The sequence below is a fragment of the Lonchura striata genome, chromosome 8 (genome assembly GCF_046129695.1).
Source record: "Lonchura striata isolate bLonStr1 chromosome 8, bLonStr1.mat, whole genome shotgun sequence".
NCBI lineage: Eukaryota > Metazoa > Chordata > Aves > Passeriformes > Estrildidae > Lonchura > Lonchura striata.
In genome coordinates, this window is record NC_134610.1 from 30,830,039 (window position 1) to 30,848,514 (window position 18,476).

The window sequence follows — 18,476 nt, forward strand, 5'->3', positions numbered from 1 at the left end:
CAGTAGAAAAACAGGAATCTTAATTCAAATTTTATGAAGTCCAGTTCAGTTTTTAACTTTCAGACTATTTTAAAGCACCTCCACACACACAGAAAGACCACACTTTCTGTCTACTTAACCTTTAATTTTCCTGTCTCAGCAATGGCTCCTGAGCGACCTCTTGTGATGAAACATTTGAGCACTTTCTCACTTCTTTTCCTCTTTTTAAAAAATAAATTAAATGAACAAAAGGCTAGCAGTGAAAAATGAAGAGTACCAAAAATCAGCACCATCTCTGTCATTGCAATGAATGGAACTTTTTAATCCATTCATGTAATCCCTAAAATTGGGTATTGAAGAATGTACCTCTGAAGCTAATAAGTGAGGTTCAAAAAAACTCCAGTGTGCAATGGCGACTATCATGCCACCCTTCACACCGTTTTTGGAAGGAGTGTTGGGAAAAATACATGTAATCACCTTCTTGGACCTTACTGCCACTCTATTAAAATAAGTAGAGTAAAAACACCACAAGATACTCAATAGTTTGATCAAAGGGATGAAATCAAAATACAATAAAGAAAACAGCATTTGTGACTTGTTGAAGAGGGCAAAAACAGATCACCAAGAAGACAAAATTAGTTTTATTGACCAACATCAGTATTGTGAGCCACTGGTAGATATGTCAAGGAGCTCAATACAATCTTTGGGGCAGATACCCCACAAGATGTCTGGTTTCAAATTGTCAGTGATCTCAATGAAGTAAGACTGCAAGTAGCTACTCTTTCTCAGCCTTAAAATACTAATTCTGTAGCCAGCTTTAGTTTTTCACAGTATCTACACAATGATATTTAAAAATGCATACATAAATAAAATCAAAGCATGTTAAACAAGTCCAGAAGAGGAAGAGAAATCTGCTGTCATTTCAGAAAAGTACAGTGCATTTTCGTACTCCCACTGCAAAGGAACTGAAGTGTGAATGTTGATTGATGGGGTAACTGATCAATTCTCAATGAATGTGACAAATACCAACAAACAGCATTATTTTAGAACAGAAACAGAATTACTGAGGGATCTGGCCACGAGATGTCACTCTCTACTTTGTGGCAACTTGGAAGTTTATTAGCACAGCCTCCCTCTCGGAGGTGTAAAAAGCTGGGGTACAGCCAATGAAATATATATATTATGTTAAATTTGTGTCAGGTTAAGGGGAACTGCTCAAATGTCATTTCTGTAGCTGTGATACAGAATTACCATTCAGTATGCAGTGAAGTCAAAGTAACCACCAAGTAACCCCTGCATTCATCCTCCCAAGTTTAAACAAGAGCAAGTAGCTCAACTAAATATTGTTGTTATAACATGTTCTTACACCAATGACACAAACTGTTTTGAACTTCTAAAATAAAATCATTATTATGTACTGAGCTCTTATGATTCAGAATACAGCAAGCTGCCTGTATGAACTATAGCTTCTATCCAGGTAGGCAGTCTAAAATAGTAAGTTTTGCAAGTTTTTTCAGGTGGCTTTGGTTAATACTTTGTCAGGTCCTGTGGTCTAGTAAGGTCTCACTTCTTGTTTTGCAAAACATCACCACCATCTTTATTAACCACTAGCATGTAAAATAATTTTTATACTTCATATATCTAACTAGGCATCTGTTGCAAGAGACCAAAAACACCTGAGCCTGAGTTTTAGGAGTTTAACATCAAAATCTGTAGCCATTATAAATATACACCTATGAAAGAAGAAAGTAAGTGGAAGACCAAAACAAAGCTATGATGAAATAAAAATTTTAGAAATGAAAGATTTTGTGCAAGTACTACATGAACTGCATGGATTCATCAGAACCTGATTCTTAACATAGCTGACAGAAAAAACCTCATTATTACCTTATTATGTGTTAATGTTATCCTCAGGTCTGGTTTTATGATACCATATGCTGTCAGTAGATCTTGGACTTTTTTCAGTTCTTCCTTACATTTTCTGTTTGTTGAGTAAAACTGCTTTCTTACAGGAAGATTCTTAAACAAATTTAGGACTGTTACTGTAGTACCTGCAAGAAGGTGATAAAAAATAAAGTAGAAATTTACACTGAAAGCTAATCACTGACTGGATATTGAGGAAACTATTTTTACTTAAACAGACATGTTTGTATGCTGCTGCACTAAATCAGGTTATTAGCATGAGAAGAAATGCACCAAATTAGCAGTCATCCCCCCACAAAAGGTATCTCAAGACTTTTGATTCTTTCTCCTTTATTTAGAGTTGTGACTGCAGTATTAAGCTTTCTTTCATACACACTAACAATAGCAAGAATCAGCAGTAAACAAAGCTGAAGACTCTCTCAATGCATAAGTTAGCCTCCATTAGCAAAATGATTAATTAACAGACTAGAATCTAATCACACATATCTGGAGGCAAAGGAACGCTGTGCTTCATTAAGGGCCTTCACAAACATTTGCTTTAGGGTAGTACCTGAAGCTCCAAATACCTCTGATCAAGGTACAGTACACAGTAGGATGAGGAATATTCATCTACCAACACAACCACGTAAATTCCTAGCCCATAAGGATATTGCAAAGCATTAAATATGTGAGAGAATTCAACAATTTCAATGAAAGAAAAGGCATTAAAACCTGCAGGCTTTCCAGCTGTGGAAAACACTCTATAGGCTAAATCTTAAAATGAATCCTTAGTAAAAATTAGGTAGACACCCTACCTGCAGGTTAGAAAGAACTGTGACTCTGCCTGGTCCTACAGTCATGCTGCTTCCAGCAATTCCTATGTATGGCAGCAGGGCATACATAGGAATTTATTCTTCCTCCTTTAAGCAAGGATTTTGCTACATCCAGAAACTTTACTTTGGTCCCGAAGAGATTTTTCATATACTTACACAAACTTGGAGAATTTAATTTTTATGGGTTTTATTTCCACTGTCAGCTTGAAGAAGTGAGTCAGAGAAGGAGAAACTAGTTTATAATTACAATCTAGAACAACTTCCAAGACTTATAATTTCTTATGCTATGACAACACATTCTCAGCTGACAGACACAAGGCAAGAAACGTTTACAGCTGCAAAGATTTCATACTCAGCCTCTAAGTACCCAACAGGTATTTCAACATCAGATAGAGCCTCAGAGAAACACAAAATACATCTGTCACCTTGCAACACCAGAACAGTGATAGCCTACCTTGCCCAAGATGGGAAGGCTTTTGAGAGGTTACATGTCCATTGCTATCCAAAGCATACTGAATGCTGAAATCATCAGCAGCTGTCTTTGTTGTGACCAAAACCTGAAGAGAGTGATTTTAAAAAAACCTATGTTAATCAGGGATAGACAAAGTTCAGTATGAGCTTAGATAAGCTTTGCTACCACACTCACCACACCACTGTATTACTTTAGTCACCATAATTACATTTAATTAGTTTATAAAATTTTTCTTGAACAGGTATTTCTTACAGGCACAGAAACACTCAGCATTATTCTGCATGTTTCCTGCCATTTAGCTAAAAGTATTTCTATCACATTGATTCACAAAGCACAGCAATTCCTACTACCTACAACACACAGTGCTCTATTTTCTATTCTAGCACAGATTAAATAAACTTTATTAATTGACAGTTCTGCATTTTTACCATCTGTGAGACAAACACGCTGTGACAACTTAAACTCATGTGAGATTCCACAAACTTAAAGACTATTCTCAAACAAACAATATATTATCTTTCCACACCTAAACATATCTGGCAATCAGTTATAGCAAGTTTTGTAAGCTATTAAGGTAATTCACAGATTGATTTAGCAAGAGCAGTCATAAATCAGAGTTCAGTTACCAGCACTGTGAATAACAGAACCATTGCCCTTTAACCGCCTGGAAGGTAAAGTTTAACACACACAGAGTTTCAGGATATTTTGGTTTATTTTAGCGTCTCACATGAATCATTCAGCATTCAGTCATGCCACTGGAGAGAAAAACAATAATTGATTAACTGGGAATTACAGTATTACAGACATACTTAAGGGCCAATAGCAAAGTATCTTCAAACTGAAATTTCAGGGGGCTGTTTGGGTAGGCAGAACACAATTAATGCCAGGAGTGTTAATTAACATAATTACTGATACAAGGAGTAGTACTTATTAAAGCACTTTATACACTCAGGCCACCTCCCATCTCTTATGAAACGTTCCATAGAGCTGATTAGAAGCTCTGAACAGATGGCATTCTGCTCCAAGAGCTCATTAGAATGAACCAATGATTGAGGTCTATCATCATCTATCAAAACACCAACACTTTTGAAAGCATCTTTGGAAATCTCCATCCAAATACACAACCCACTCCTGCTTACTGCAATGTGAATGCAGCCCAAGGTACCAAGGAGTGAAGCTGTAACATCATCTCTCCTGACCTCAGCAGCTGATGGTTCCAACCAGACACAGGCATGGGTATCTTCCTGCATGATCTAATAATCCTTAGCAGACCTGCACCCAGAACTTGACCTTGGTGCAGCATGAATTCAGAAAGGGCGAGCACAAGAGATCTGGCAGATGCTGTGCCTTTAGCAGCCTGAACACTTTTCAGATGGTTTTGAACAAACATATTTACTTTTAGCCAACAAGTTAAGTCTCAAATGCCAGTACACTGCCAATCCTCTTAATACAAACATATGGCCCAGACTCAGATAGGTCAGGCAGCAGGTTCCTGTTTCCTCATAGGGACAAAGTTTGTGCAATTGCAGTCACATACATGTCAAAGAGCAATAAGGAGCTCAGCAAGATCCCATATCTGCTGATCACCTAGATAACAAGGCAGAAATAATTTCTGAAATGGTGGTTATGTAGGCCAGCAGTTCCCCAAAATTACTTCTCCTGGCCATCACCTGCTGCCCCTCTCTTGATTTACCCTAATTCAAGCAGCCATACTTTTTGACATGATACTCCTGGACACAAAAGGAAAGAGAATACAACACAATCCACCTGTTACCTGTTCTGACTGAGCAAAATAAACAGAGGCCGGCTGTGACCTGTGCGACAGAAAGGCAGGACTGACACAAACAAGAAATCTGCATGACACGGCTTCTGGGGTTGGGGAGAAAAGCAGCATACACAAGCATATCCCTGGCAAGTTGCTGGAACATTTAAACTCTTTGCACAGAATAAAACTTCCATGATCACATACAGACAAGAAAAAATTGTAACACAAAGGCTCCACATTTATTTCAAGTGCTCACTTCTGATATGCTGCAAATCGAGCCCAAAGCTTCCCCGCGGAAACCATATGTTGTCAGCCTTTCAAGGTCCTCAGAAGAGCTGATTTTTGAGGTGTAGTGTTTAATTGCCATAACTGGAACATCATCAACCTTAATTCCACTGCCATTGTCTCTTACTTCTATTTTGCTAAACCCATAATTCTCCTAAAAAAAGAACAAAACACAAAGGAGCAGTAAAACAACCACACTAATTAAGATGTAATTTTGAAGCAGCTAAGATTACAGCTTCTAACTATCCATACAAAAGTGGAAACTTTGCCTGTTTGGAGCAACTGAGCAACCATTAAATGTCACTGTTTAAGGAAAAAAGAAGAAAATTTAAAATACACCATGTTAAGATAACAGTTAAATAACATAATTCATCTCCTGTGATTTGGAAACAGCAAAACCTAAGCTCAAAAGGAGACCTATAGATGGAAAGCTGAAGATTTTTCACCTCTTTTCCTCTCTTACCTATTTGGTATCAATTTTTTTGAAGTCACTGGAATGCAGCTCTGCATCCATTGAATTAAGTGGACCCTCACTTCACACCATTTTCAGTTTCAATTTTGATTGATGTGATTCCATTACATTTTCTAAGTTCTGTTTTCCAAGCTCAGTACACAGAAGATGAAATTCTAATGTGGAGTAAGGCATGAATTCTAAGGGTAATAAGAAAGCTTATAAAGAGATACAGTATTTTACAAAAAGAAGTAAAGGTTTCCAGAGGCTCTTTTAAAACAGCCTTCAGGGAAGCAAAGTTCAATCTTTGTGATTTACCTTTACATACATACAATGGATATTTTACTGAATTCCAATTTAAATATGTCATTCCAGTAAGCACCAGCATAAATAGGGTAAAACTCTGAAACCTAGATATTTACAATAGCTAAATAAAAGATGAAATTTAGGTTCTGTAACATCTCAAACAAATGCAGGAAAAAATTATTCTTTCCATCTACATTATAGTCTGCACTAGTGAGCAGCACCCAGAGGAACTACAAAGCAGGAGGAGAAAGTAATCAGAGCTGCAGGATCACTAACTAAGCTTCTTTCACAGAAGCAAGATGGCTCTTTGAAAAGATTATGATGCAACACACAAAAAAATGTGCTGTAGTGTGTCCCCGTCTAGGGGACTTTAAAACTAGTTTTGCTTAGAAAGAATATATTAAAACACTGGCTGCCACCACTGATGCTGGACAGAGCATGTGATGGCTGACAACTGAAGGTAGGTTGATTAAACAGAACAAACCTTCCTGTCCCACCTGGGCCTATTCTGAAAACAGTTATGAGAAAATATAATGTACTCACAGGGTTATTTTTTGAAGTAAAAAAAATGATGTAATCAAAAACAAAAGGTATCTGAAGAAACCATCTGCATTCACACATAATCTGATTTAGGAAACATCAAAAGCCTCTAAAATAGGCTCAGAACCACAATACACAAAAAACAACAGAAATACGGGTACATTTCACTTTCTGTTGTAATGAATGGTGCAAAAGCTGTCTTCAGGTGAAAAAAACAATGCTTTTGCTCATGTTTGAGTCAGGCTCCTACTGGGCAGTAAAACCAAACAAAGCAATAAACCTCAACTGAGCATAAAAGGCATATATATACTGCTGCTTTATGTGCTAATGAAAGGTTTGAGAATTTTAAAATGAGCCCCTATTTTCCATCCTAGTTTTTACTTTCTGACCAGTTAGTTGCTTAAGAAAAGTGAAATTTATCCTGAATCAAAATGTTACATAAATGATTCACTATTTCTCTTCTACACTTATTCATTTTTACTTGTGCATGTTTTATAGAAATATTACAATGCTTAAACTTTGTATTTTGTAACAGCTTCCTCCATGAGCTGAATCTTACTGAGGTTATGAACCCATGAAATGTTTTAGTTGCTCTGCCAGGTCACTGATGCCAATCAGTATGAATCAGTTTTGATACACAATGCAAAGATGCCAAATAACATCACCTATGGTCAATCAAGACTGACACACCAGCCAAAGCTTCCCGCTACAGTTCACCACTGCCATGACTCTGAGACCCATTCCATCTTCAGGTTAATTCCTGTCTGTCTGTCAAAAAGGAATTGTTATCTTTGTTCAGTCAAATTGGATAAACTATGCCTTCCTATTCCATCTGAAAAAGATTAAAACAATAAAAATGCTGCAGTTTCAGGCAAAACTCATCAAGCTGTAAAATGGAACTTCAAAGTTTCTCTTCTCTGTTATACTTTTGAACGAATCCAGAATTAATGTGGTCATTGACCTCTATTACATGGTAAGAGTTATTTTAATTTCCATTAAAAATCCCAGAAAAAAATCCATTGCTTTAGAGTTATACAGAGTGTAGGCATTTTCTTCTCCTCTATTACCCACAGAAGAACAACCACCAAATTTCTGTCAATCGCTGACAACTTGTGTAAAGCCAGGTTTGTTTGTTTGGAACTACAGTGTTTTGGATTGGGCTGGATTGACACAGGAATGTAAGAGTAGTGTAGATGACTCATGCATTGAAAAAGGTCAAAAATGCTCTTTTTAATTGATCTGGGACAAAGCTGGTTACTGTGCTGTGAAACCCACAGTAGTTAGAAGACTCTCTCCTCAGCAAGGTTTGTTCCAACCATTCTGGAACACTCCAAAACCCTTCTGTTCACTTCTTGCAGTTACTGATCAGCTCCCAGGACCTGATCCTAACACCCTTTACCCCCACAACTGTGTACACACTACTCACTTGGGAGTTACTCAAGAAGCAAGATGCTCTGCAATCTAAATATTGAGAAGACAGAGATTATGAGAGACCACAGCAAAGACAGAACATCTTCAGGTCACTCAAAGCAGTAACAAACATGTTCCTTGGTGTCTACAGGAAAGCATTCTCAGATTGAACAACTCTAGGCTCATTCAGAAAATAGAGCAGACATGGTCAAAGAAACAAGGAGAAACTGAATTGCCCTCCTAGTTAAAAGCATTTGTCTAATTCAATTAGACAAGAGTATTTGTCTTAATTCAAGAATATCCCACACATTCACTGTTATTTGGAGAAAGGGAATTGGATCAATTCTGAATACATACATTTCTACAGGATATAGTAACACTTCTTTCTTACTAAGCAGGGGATACTGCTACTATACAGCTGCTGACAAAATACTGCAAAAGCAGAAATAGGATATCAAGAGAAGCTGACCAGCTACCCATTTTATCCAATTTGTTGAGGGAAAAAACGCTTAAATTCTTTATTAAAAGTGGTATTTTCTATTGTCAGAAACTATCATTGAATGACATATCAACTTTTTTGAACAGCTTATAAAGAGTTAGAAGCAGCCAGAGTTCACCATGTAATTAGAGACAGGGTGGTGATTTGTATTACAAAACCATAACAAAAACATTTATGTTATAGCTTTTGTTTTGAATGGCCACTAAGCTTTTCCATAGTCTCCATTTTCACCTTTCTTACAATCCCTTGTAATGAGAATATGTCAGCCTGACAGCAAACATAAGTCCACCATCTTTTAAAACTGGCTATTACTCAGAAAACATAAATTTTAAGTAGGAAAAGGGGGATTAAGAAAGCTGACAATTTTTTCCCCATGATACACTCACAAGCACAAATATGCCTTACTGTTTCACAGCAGGGCCTCAGAAACACAAATGGAAACTAATTTTGTACCATTTTTACTCGAGGTAAAAATACATGCATATAAATATATAATAATCATCGCCATTCCCCAAACCATAATAGCCTAAAAAAACACATTTGCAATAGAACAATTTTCTTTTCTTCTTAGTCTATATCAAATTCCTTCTGAGACAAAGACTTACCAGTTTAATATCAATGCCTGTAGCACTGGCATCCAAGGAATTTTCTATCAGCTCCTTTACCACACTGACAACTGAAGTAATCACCTGAGAACTTGAAAGGAGCCGAATTGTCTCTCCAGGCAGCTGTTTCATGGTGGAAAGATTCAGGGAAGCTGCACAGAAAAATAACAGAAAAAGAATGTAAAAGGAACACTACAATTACACATTTTTAAGAAACTGTTTCACAGGAACTTTGAAACGTAGAAAAACACAACATTATGGCTAGAAAGTGGAATTTCCAAGTTACAGTAAGACCCAGCTTCCTCTGCAGTCAATAAGTGTTGAGAGAGAAATGGGGAGGCAACACACTGGTGCTGATGAAAAGCCATATTCAATGGCAATGGGACCTACTGGCAAAAATGAAAACCAAACAGTTCTCTATTACAGTCTTGCCTCTCTGATCTGATGTACTGTGTGCCCTCAGGCAGGTAATTTTGTTTCTATGTCACTCTATCTCCCACTTGAAAATGAAGATGCCTTATAAACCAGTCGAGATTCCTTTTTAATTTTTGGAAATACAAAAGATTATAAAAGTCTTGCTATATTATAGAGACACTCTCCCATTAAGAGATTGTATATGGATCTGTGAATTTTAGCATGCATTTCTCTTTAAGTACCTACACTGACACAAACAGTCAAGGCCCAGAAAAACTATTCTGCTGATCCTTGTAGCCTGCCATGAAAGAATTCAACCAGAGTTTTATATCCATATGAGAGAGGCAGAGGAATGGGTCAGACAGGCTTCTTCTCTTCTCCAGTTTATGTTATATAATGCTATTTACACTGAAAGGCAAAGAATCCTGGCAGTGCTGGCTTTCCCATTGATCCAGTCCAAGGTATCTGCTGACTTTCCCACTGATTCAGTCCAAGGTATCTGCTGGAGAACACAGACTGCACACTCAGCACCTGTCTCAAGGATATGAGCACACATGGAGGAATGGAACAAACACAGATTTCCTCCTGACACAGCCAGGTCCTGCTGAGGGATTGCAGTCAACACCCTTAAGCATCACAGCCCTGCAGGGTGTATGCAGCTGATACAACAATTACAGGACGTTTCTCTGCCTCAACATCCTTCTAAAGACAGCTACTCTTGAAACATAAAAGACAAAGTAAAAATGTGGTTACTTGGGTGGGGGGGAGAGGAAGTACAGTGTTATGCAGTACAAGCAGCACTGAAACTTTTCTAGGAACAGCTACAAAGGGATTTTATCTTTATTTTTGTTATTTACATTGCAAAGGGAGTTTGTCTTTCAAACGTGGTAAAAGGATCCAATGAATTGTTTTTTCACCAACTGGAAAACAAGAGGAGCAGGAGAAAAGGTGTGCTGCTGAAGATGAACCGATGTTAATATCATGTGCACGTGTTCAGAGGCAGGCTTTGAGGCATTCATGCACTGTATGGACTCCTGCGTCAAATGCTTCATGATTCACTCATGGGAGTAAATCAGATGGGAGCTGGACGTCTCTCCATCAAAAGACACTAACTAAGATACGGGAGGATCTTAAAACAGAAACGCCGCAGACCTGAAAGACAAATTTTCTATGAGGTGTGACTGATGCCGGCAGTTTTGGGGAGGAATCGGCCCCCGGCCGTGTGTGGTGTCCCCTGCCTTGGACCCCAGCTGAGGGACACAACGCTGGCCAAATCCCGGGAATACCTGTTGGGAGGTAGAGAGGGACCTCTGGGACCTCCTACCCCTGGCAAAGCATCCAACCTATGATACCTGTTAGCTAAAAGACACGTATCTCAGCTCAAGCCACCTTACTACTCTAACGCTTCACGGAGTTACAGCTGTGCTCAGTGGGAAAACACAGCATTTTCTGCGTGGGAGCCCCATCGCTGATCTAATCCTTGGATCCCTCTACAGACATCTCCGACATGCCAACAACTGCGGTCCTAGGCATCCTCAGCTACACGGGGAATAAATCCCCCCTAAATTTCACAGTTCGGCCCCACAGCCTTCTGGAGCCACACCAAGAACCCCGCCCCGCGTCCGAGCACCGCCTTCCTCAGGGGCCCTCCCTCAGCACGCACTGAGGCTTTTCTGCGGGTTACCAGGCGAAAAAACGGGCGCAAAGCCGCAGATAAGCCCTGCGGGCCCTCCAGTTTACCCAAAGCACAGAGCCGTCCGCGGTCCCCGGTTCTCGCTGGGAGAGGCGGGCGCTGCGCTGCGCGGGGCCTGCCCGCTCCGCCCGGGCCCTGCCCGCTCCGCCCGGGCCCTGCCCGCTCCCTGCCCGCTCCGCCCGGGGCCTGCCCGCTCCGCCCGGGGCCTGCCCGCTCCGCCCGGGCCCTGCCCGCTCCCTGCCCGCTCCGCCCGGGGCCTGCCCGCTCCGCCCGGGGCCTGCCCGCTCCGCCCGGGGCCCTGCCCGCTCCGCCCGGGGCCTGCCCGCTCCCTGCCCGCTCCGCCCGGGCCCTGCCCGCTCCGCCCGGGCCCTGCCCGCTCCCTGCCCGCTCCGCCCGGGGCCCTGCCCGCTCCGCCCGGGGCCTGCCCGCTCCGCCCGCTCCGCCCGGGCCGCCCCGGCGCGGCCTCCGCGAGGCGGCGGCGCTCCCCTGCCGCTCCCGCCCCGCGGCTGCGCTACCTGCGCGCCCGCCCCGCGGGCAGCCCGGCCCGGCCCCTCCGCTCGTTCCCGACCGGCCCTGCCCACGGGCACCGCGGGCTCTACCTGCGGCCGGCGCTCCGCTCCGGCTCCTCGGCGGCCGCGGGGCTGCGGAAAGGTGGGGCCGCGGCGGGGGGCGGAGGGACGGGCGGCCGGGGCCGGGGAGAAGGCCGCGGGCACGGCCGGGCCGGGCGGCGGCAGCGGAGGGCGGCCGGCAGGGGAGGGATGGCAGAGGAAACGCGGCGGTGCCGCGGGCTGCCCCCCGATGGGGCTGGAATCGTGGCGTGGGGTGGGAGGGGATGGTGGGTCACGGCGAGATGTCTGTCTAGGTACTGGCTCCGCGGGTGCTGCATCCCGGGGAGAGAGGAACAGCCTCGCGTCGCCCATCCCAGGTAATGTGTCTCCTGCACGGCTTGGAATGCTTTGCGACAGGTACTGGGTAAGGTTGGCAGTGCCCCGGTTCGGGTTCAGAGTACCTATTTTTAGTCTACTGCTGTTCATAATGCAGAATTTTTTATTTATCTTATACTCGGTGCATCACTAAGTGTCAGAAACAAACTTCCTCCCGAAAGCAAGCTTGCTTTTGCTGGTTAAGCAGTGCTTTTGTATTCTGATTCAGATGGTTGCTAAAAAAACCACTTCATCCCGCTCCCATTAATGAATATCCATAGTCACAGAGATCGTGTGAATTTTCAATAAGCAATAGTTGAGATTTTTTTCAAAATTATCATTACAAATTTTACTGCAATAGGAAGAGAGTGGCACTGTCAAGTTCTGTCAATTTCCTGGATATATCAGCATATTAAATAATCCTGTGTATCTCTGCATGTGTCTGTTGCTTCGAAAACTTTTAAACATGTTCTCCAATTTCCGCCGGATTTAGGAGATGGAAATGTCTATCTGGAAACTAATAGATGGGGAGGGGAGGAAATCTGCACTTTGCTTCAAGAAAAAGAGGCCTAGATTACTCCTTCATTATTCTTTCTAGAAGTAGGTGGCTGGGCAGTTGGTATATGCAGAGTACTTCACTAACCATTACATGAACAAGAAAGAGGAGGAAGATTGTCTGATGTGGGAAGTGGAAAAGAGCTCTGGATATTGTCGTGGATGGAGAAACTTAATTCAGATTATAAAAGTTATTAGCTTGATTTCTTACAGCTTTGCAACTGTAGCTTCTGACATCACAGTTTACTGATTTTTTTTTTTTAATGTCCTTTCTGTAGCAAGCTTGTGAGTTTCATTTGTTTGGACTTGTTTTAAACAAGCAGTTCCCAACTGTTCCTTTGTACTGATTTCTCTATAAACCATAGCTTGAAGATCTTGAGGTACATCCTGCTTTATGTACTGTGTTCTCTCCAGACCTGCTTCTTTAAAGCAGCTTTTTCCCATATTTGAAAATTGCGTATGTCAAGTACTCCTCTGTAACAGTATCTCAGTCTTCAAACAGATCTGTTTTATAGGGTAAAAATGAACGTAGGAGTTGCCCACAGCGAGGTAAATCCAAACACTCGAGTGATGAACAGCCGTGGAATGTGGCTGACATATGCGCTGGGAGTCGGCATGCTGCACATTGTCCTGCTCAGCATTCCCTTCTTTAGTGTCCCTGTCGCCTGGACTTTAACAAATGTCATTCACAACCTGGTGAGTACCCTCTCTTGGAACAGAATTTGAATAGTGGTTGTTCATAAATATTTATTTTCAGTAGCAAAGGAAGAGGAAAGTAGCCAGTCTGTATGGACAATGAAATCCTGCTATCCAAAACACCACCTCTCCTTGGCCTATCCACAAAAGATTGGCTGTTTTGGGGAGGAGCAGTGATACATGACCACTTTCAATTTAAGCATGAAAGACATGAAATATTCTTTATGTAGTTACGTATTCTTTTAAGTGGCATTTAATTAGGCTGGAAGGTTGCAGACATAAAATCATCATGTCAGCCAACTTTCACAGTGTTCTGTATATTGTTAGAGAGCTGTGCTGAATCCATAAACCATCACATTTTTAGTTATTGGACATATCTACTAATTTTTCCACATAAATCTGTTAGTATCCCAAAATGTTTAATTTTAGCAGCCTACCTATTTTATTTAAGAGAAATGCTTGCATTGTATTTCTTCTAGTTTTGATTTCTGGCCAAGCTACGTAACTCAGAATGACTTCAGCATACAATGTTGTCACCATACAGGACATTAGAGAAATCTTGATTGAAAGCAGCGGGAAAAACGGAACTACTTTGACCACAGCTCTGAAACCGTTTGTTATTCAGAGGGTTGTGACTTCCATGATGAATTTTGTATGCAAAAGATTTTGTGAGCTGCTTTCTGCTCCTCTCTGCAGGATGCCAGCATTTTCCTGTAACCACTTAAAGTAGTGCAGCTATCTGTATTGGTCCTGCCACGCTTAGAGAGCCATAACCCAGCAATTTAGATCATACTTGAGGTTTGCTAGCTCACCTTTTACCAGCAAAGAAGACTTGACAAAAAGATAGCTCCTTCCTTGTTTAGGAAAATGATAGTTCACTGAGGATGGGTAATATCCTCTTGAATGTAAAGTTTTAATTCTTATTTGAGCTTTTTGGTTTTGTAGATAGGTTTAAGACTACTGGTGGAATTGTCATTAGAGCCTTTTGTGTGTTATCTTTGACAGCATCAGACATGTCTGACTTCAGAAGATGTTGGCAGAGACAAGTATTACTAAATATTTCCCACATGCCTTACTGAACTCATTGCAAGTAGCTGTAATGACAACAGGGATGAGAACATGCACTGGCAAGTAGTTTTGTAGTGGAACACTAGAAGATGAGTGTAAATTGCACTGGTGGATATTTCAGAATTTAAATGGCACTTCTTTTGGAAACAAATCCTCAAATGGTTTGACAAAAAAAAAAAAATCTTGGATTTCTACTAATGGAAAACTCTTAGCTAACCTTGAAAGTACTTTTGATGGTTCTTTCTGCAAGTACCACTGGGAAATAAAATGTGAAGTAAGCATTTGGATCTGTCCTAAAAGTGTCTTTATGGTTATTAAAATAGACACTGCAGACATCACGAATCAAAAAATTAATTAAACAAATCAATTGTCCTAGGTTCACAGGGCTCTGGTCTGGAGGCTGTTCCAAAAAAAGGTGGAAGGAGACATGAAGTGATTGGCTGAGATTTCACCTCTATTATAAGAATTTGGAATTAATGTGATTTTTTTTCTAGATAAAGCTTTCTATAAATTTTTTTGTATGTGCATAAGAAAGAGAAAGAAATCTTTGATACTGTCTCATGCAGACTCTTCCGTGGAGATGGTGTGGTCTCTTAAATAGAAAACAAGTGTTTTTTAAAACTGGAAGAGGGTGTACTCCCCTGTTTGAAAGCAAGAGGCCCAAACTGGGCTTTCAGAGCAAACCATACATGGTATGTTCCCATCAAACAGGAACAGTCACAAGGAAAGTCCAGCATGTTTAAGGAGAAGCAGCAAAAAGGTGGACAGATGGTATTCAGCAGAATGCTTAGTCAGTTCCTAAGGATTTGAAGCTGGTAAGGGGCTGAGAAAGATTTCAGGAGTTGGTGTGATATTGTCAGTGTTTGTAGGTAGATTTTTGCTTTATGCACACTCTACTACTCATCACTCTGTTAACACTGTGCTAGGAAAGTGGTGATACAAATCAGCACTTGCTACAGTGCTTGTTAAAATTCTACTGAATTCAAGGAACTTTTGCCTACTGGTGTAGAAGGCAAGGGAGTGGATTGGATGTCACACAGACTTGGGCTTTAATTCTGACTCTGCACCGTCTCAGGCAAACCACTTCTTGTCTCTTCCTTCCTCTTCGATAATTTGTTATTACAGGCTAGCAGCTCTTCTGGTTGAGAATTTACTCGCTCTCTTTTTTTTTTAATTATTTTTAATTTTATAATGCATTGAACAATGTAGCAATTATTTTAAAATATTACTAAAAGTGCCTTTGTATTCACTTTTTATTTTCCTCAGGGAATGTATGTGTTTTTGCATGCAGTAAAGGGAACTCCTTTTGAAACACCTGATCAGGGCAAAGCTAGGCTACTAACACACTGGGAACAGCTGGATTATGGAGTACAATTCACATCTTCAAGGAAGTTCTTCACAATCTCTCCTATAATTCTGTGAGTTCAAAACTGTGCTATAGATCAATCAACACATAAAGCCATGATTTCAAAAGCTGCAACATAATGGTTTCAATTTACAGTCTAAAAGCATTTTCTGTCTTTTTCTTGTTTGTTTGTTTATTTCTACATCACAGCTGTAGGGAGTATTTATTTACAGGCTATGTAATCAACAATCATTCTGCTTTTGAAACTCCGCATGCTGAAGTCAAAGTTTGTAAACAGTTATTAATGGGGCTGGTTTTAAAGATTAGAAATGTTGGGAGGAAAACTTACTGTTAACTCTTGAATTTCTTCAGAGATTGTGAAGTCATAAATATTGAAAATCTAAACGAATTGCTTTTGTGGCAGCATTTATTAACATTTTGCAACTTGTGAGCTAGAAATGTGTCAGTCATCAGTGAATGGGATCTGGTGTCAATTTTGCTTTGTGCATATTGTTTTCTATTTATACTATGCAAATGGCGCAAGATTTCTATACACCTATCTCTGTTGACAAAAGTGTGGTTGTGTAACTTAGAAAAATCAGATACATATTTAATATCTGACTCTGAAAGTCTTTCTGTTCGTTTCTAAAGAAAATTTACACACCCACTTATATGGCAGAGTGAGAGGGGAGGGAAGATCGTTCATGAGGTTCAGAAAGTTGGCTCATAAAGGACAGACACTGGGAAAATATATATAACTCCTCAAGGTGGGAGAAGTGCTGGAAGAAAACAGTAAACTGAGAGTTGCTTTCTAGCACTTGAGAGGTATGGGGAGAAGAGACACCATAATTTTGCTGTAGATACTCAGGTGAGATATACAGATACAGATGTTAACCAATAAAATCTTGCAAATCACTAAAGCACTTTTTTCAACTATGCTTTGTATGTGTTTTAGAGAAGGCTGCAATCAGCTAAGCTTGCTCCCTTTTCTCCTGCAGGTACTTCCTGACGAGTTTCTATACAAAGTATGATCCCACACACTTTATCCTCAACACAGCCTCTCTCCTGACCGTGCTTATCCCCAAGCTGCCACAGTTGCACGGGGTTCGAATCTTTGGCATCAATAAATACTAAGCAGAAGGTTCAACGCTGGCTGCCCCTGACATGGCTACTACTGCTCCCTGGGTGAAGGAAATGAGTAGTCTGCTGTGCTGAGTATCTCATTGTACCTGGGGAGAGATGCTTTTACATCTGAGATACAATTCCTGCTTCCTGCAGCATTGTCTGGGATGAAAATCGACTTTGTAAGAAGATGCCTTGAGATACTTCAATGTGGATTGGAAACGTGTAGAAGAAAGATTTCCATTAAGAACTGGGCAGGCCCAGCTCTAAAGCCTAATCCCCACTAAGACTGTACATGTGGCTGATGCAAGTGGCTTGTAAGGAAGGTTCAAGTAGCAGCTGAAATGGAGAGCAGAGTTTCACAAATACTCATCATCCATAATGCAGGTGGTAACTTTACATATAAATCCAGAATCCTCAATGCCAAGGACTGGTGAGGCCACATTGTTAGATTAAGAGAAATTAGGTAGTTTCTGCTGTAATGGATTTTAAGTGGTTGTGCTTGTCTTTGCATTGTAAAAGTCTGTCTCACAGTAAGTACTGTGACAGCGAGCATAAATTGATGGTATAATTCCTGCCTTCTCTGTTCTTGGGATTTTCAAATTTTTTTTTTTTTTTTTGGTCACAATAACTGAACAAAGTCCTTAACTGCCAGCTCAGGGGAGTTCCACATCAACTCAAGAGCTCAGTTTATGTACGCTTTTACAAGTTGCCACTGTTCTGTTCATTTCACTTTGCTTACCAGGATACTGACTTTTCTGTGTGTAAGTGGGACATCTGTAAAATTGCGATTTCTTTTTAGGTGTGAATTTTTGACTGTTTTCTCTGATACTCACTGATGGGTTATTTTTCAGTAGCTGAGTGGCCCTGTGAGGTGGTGGGGAAAGGCTTGCTGCTGTGTCGTAGAAGGTGCTCTGTTACAGAGCAAGTGTCTGAACACGTAAGGGAAGCTGTGTAGGTTGTAAGCTAGAATAGAAGCTGAACTAGAAATAGGTGAGTAGGTAAATCACGTGGACTAACTATGCTTTTGCAGAAAAAGGTATAGATAACTTGCATGTCTTGGAAATGTGGAGGAATGCTGTGTTTTAGGGGTACTGTGTAGTGTGGGGTAATCTTTTATATTATCAGCTCTTCTATTAGAGTGAAGGAGGTACATCTACTGCTCTGAGCAGTTATTTCTCTGTTGTGGAAAAAGGATGAATTCTGAAGTCTGCTGTGTGTCTGCCAGCCCAAACCAGCTCAGATTTAATGGAAGACTCCATTTAAGACTTGATTTACCTTTTGGTTGCAGTGGCAGCCAGTGAGCTGGAAAAAAAAATTAAAAATATCAAACTACAAGCCTACAGTGGTGTACTTATTTTTTTTTTCTACAGCAATTTTCTGGCTATTTACTTTATCGATAAATGTGCTGTTAAAAAAAGGGCAATGAGTTACGAATTTTCTTTAGCAATTGGAAGCAATTAGTTCTGTCTGTTGCTTGCACAGAAAGCGGTAGCTGGCTGATTTTTAAATGCTGGCCATCACAAGGCTGTGGCGTCCGGGGGCGGCTGGACAAAGCCGTGGCTTGCGGAGGAGTCCCCGCTGCGGGCCGCTCTCCGCACGGCGGCTGCGCC

At 40.9% G+C, this 18,476-nt stretch overlaps 2 protein-coding genes across 9 annotated transcripts in view; one reads left to right on the forward strand and one right to left on the reverse strand.

Annotated features, from left to right (window-relative positions):
* PMS1 (PMS1 homolog 1, mismatch repair system component) overlaps window positions 1–11,827 on the reverse strand; it is a 44,450-nt gene extending 32,623 nt beyond the window's left edge. Inside the window, exons 1-6 of one of the 7 annotated variants that reach the window (XM_077785150.1) lie at window positions 11,202–11,251; window positions 10,319–10,613; window positions 9,048–9,199; window positions 5,208–5,390; window positions 3,169–3,271; window positions 1,867–2,030 (exon numbers count right to left, since the gene is read on the reverse strand). In XM_077785150.1, the coding sequence (XP_077641276.1) occupies window positions 1,867–2,030; window positions 3,169–3,271; window positions 5,208–5,390; window positions 9,048–9,179 (582 nt within the window). In that variant the 5' untranslated portion in view covers window positions 9,180–9,199; window positions 10,319–10,613; window positions 11,202–11,251. Of the gene's footprint in view, window positions 1–1,866; window positions 2,031–3,168; window positions 3,272–5,207; window positions 5,391–9,047; window positions 9,200–9,703; window positions 9,847–9,868; window positions 9,993–10,318; window positions 11,156–11,201; window positions 11,292–11,669; window positions 11,689–11,753 lie in introns of those variants that run through there. The other 6 variants (XM_077785148.1, XM_021531397.2, XM_021531399.2 and 3 more) reach the window with 6 other exon arrangements.
* ORMDL1 (ORMDL sphingolipid biosynthesis regulator 1) lies at window positions 11,692–18,206 on the forward strand. Of its 2 annotated transcripts, none has more exons than XM_031505367.2 (5): window positions 11,692–11,805; window positions 12,017–12,079; window positions 13,135–13,328; window positions 15,663–15,814; window positions 16,740–18,206. In XM_031505367.2, the coding sequence occupies exons 3-5, from the start codon at window positions 13,155–13,157 to the stop codon at window positions 16,873–16,875; spliced, it is 462 nt and encodes a 153-aa protein (XP_031361227.1). In that variant the 5' UTR covers window positions 11,692–11,805; window positions 12,017–12,079; window positions 13,135–13,154; the 3' UTR covers window positions 16,876–18,206. The 2 variants fall into 2 exon arrangements, with proteins under 2 accessions (XP_031361227.1, XP_021387077.1); XM_021531402.2 differs by having other exon boundaries at window positions 11,765–11,805; window positions 13,148–13,328.
* The last annotated feature ends 270 nt before the right edge of the window (window positions 18,207–18,476 follow it).

Coding starts and splice junctions, on each gene's coding strand:
- ORMDL1 (XM_031505367.2), top strand. CDS start 13,155: ATGAACGTAGGAGTTGCCCACAGCGAGGTAAATCCAAACACTCGAGTG. Junction 13,329..15,662: donor CAAATGTCATTCACAACCTG/GTGAGTACCCTC, acceptor TATTTTCCTCAG/GGAATGTATGTGTTTTTGCA. Junction 15,815..16,739: donor ACAATCTCTCCTATAATTCT/GTGAGTTCAAAA, acceptor TTTCTCCTGCAG/GTACTTCCTGACGAGTTTCT.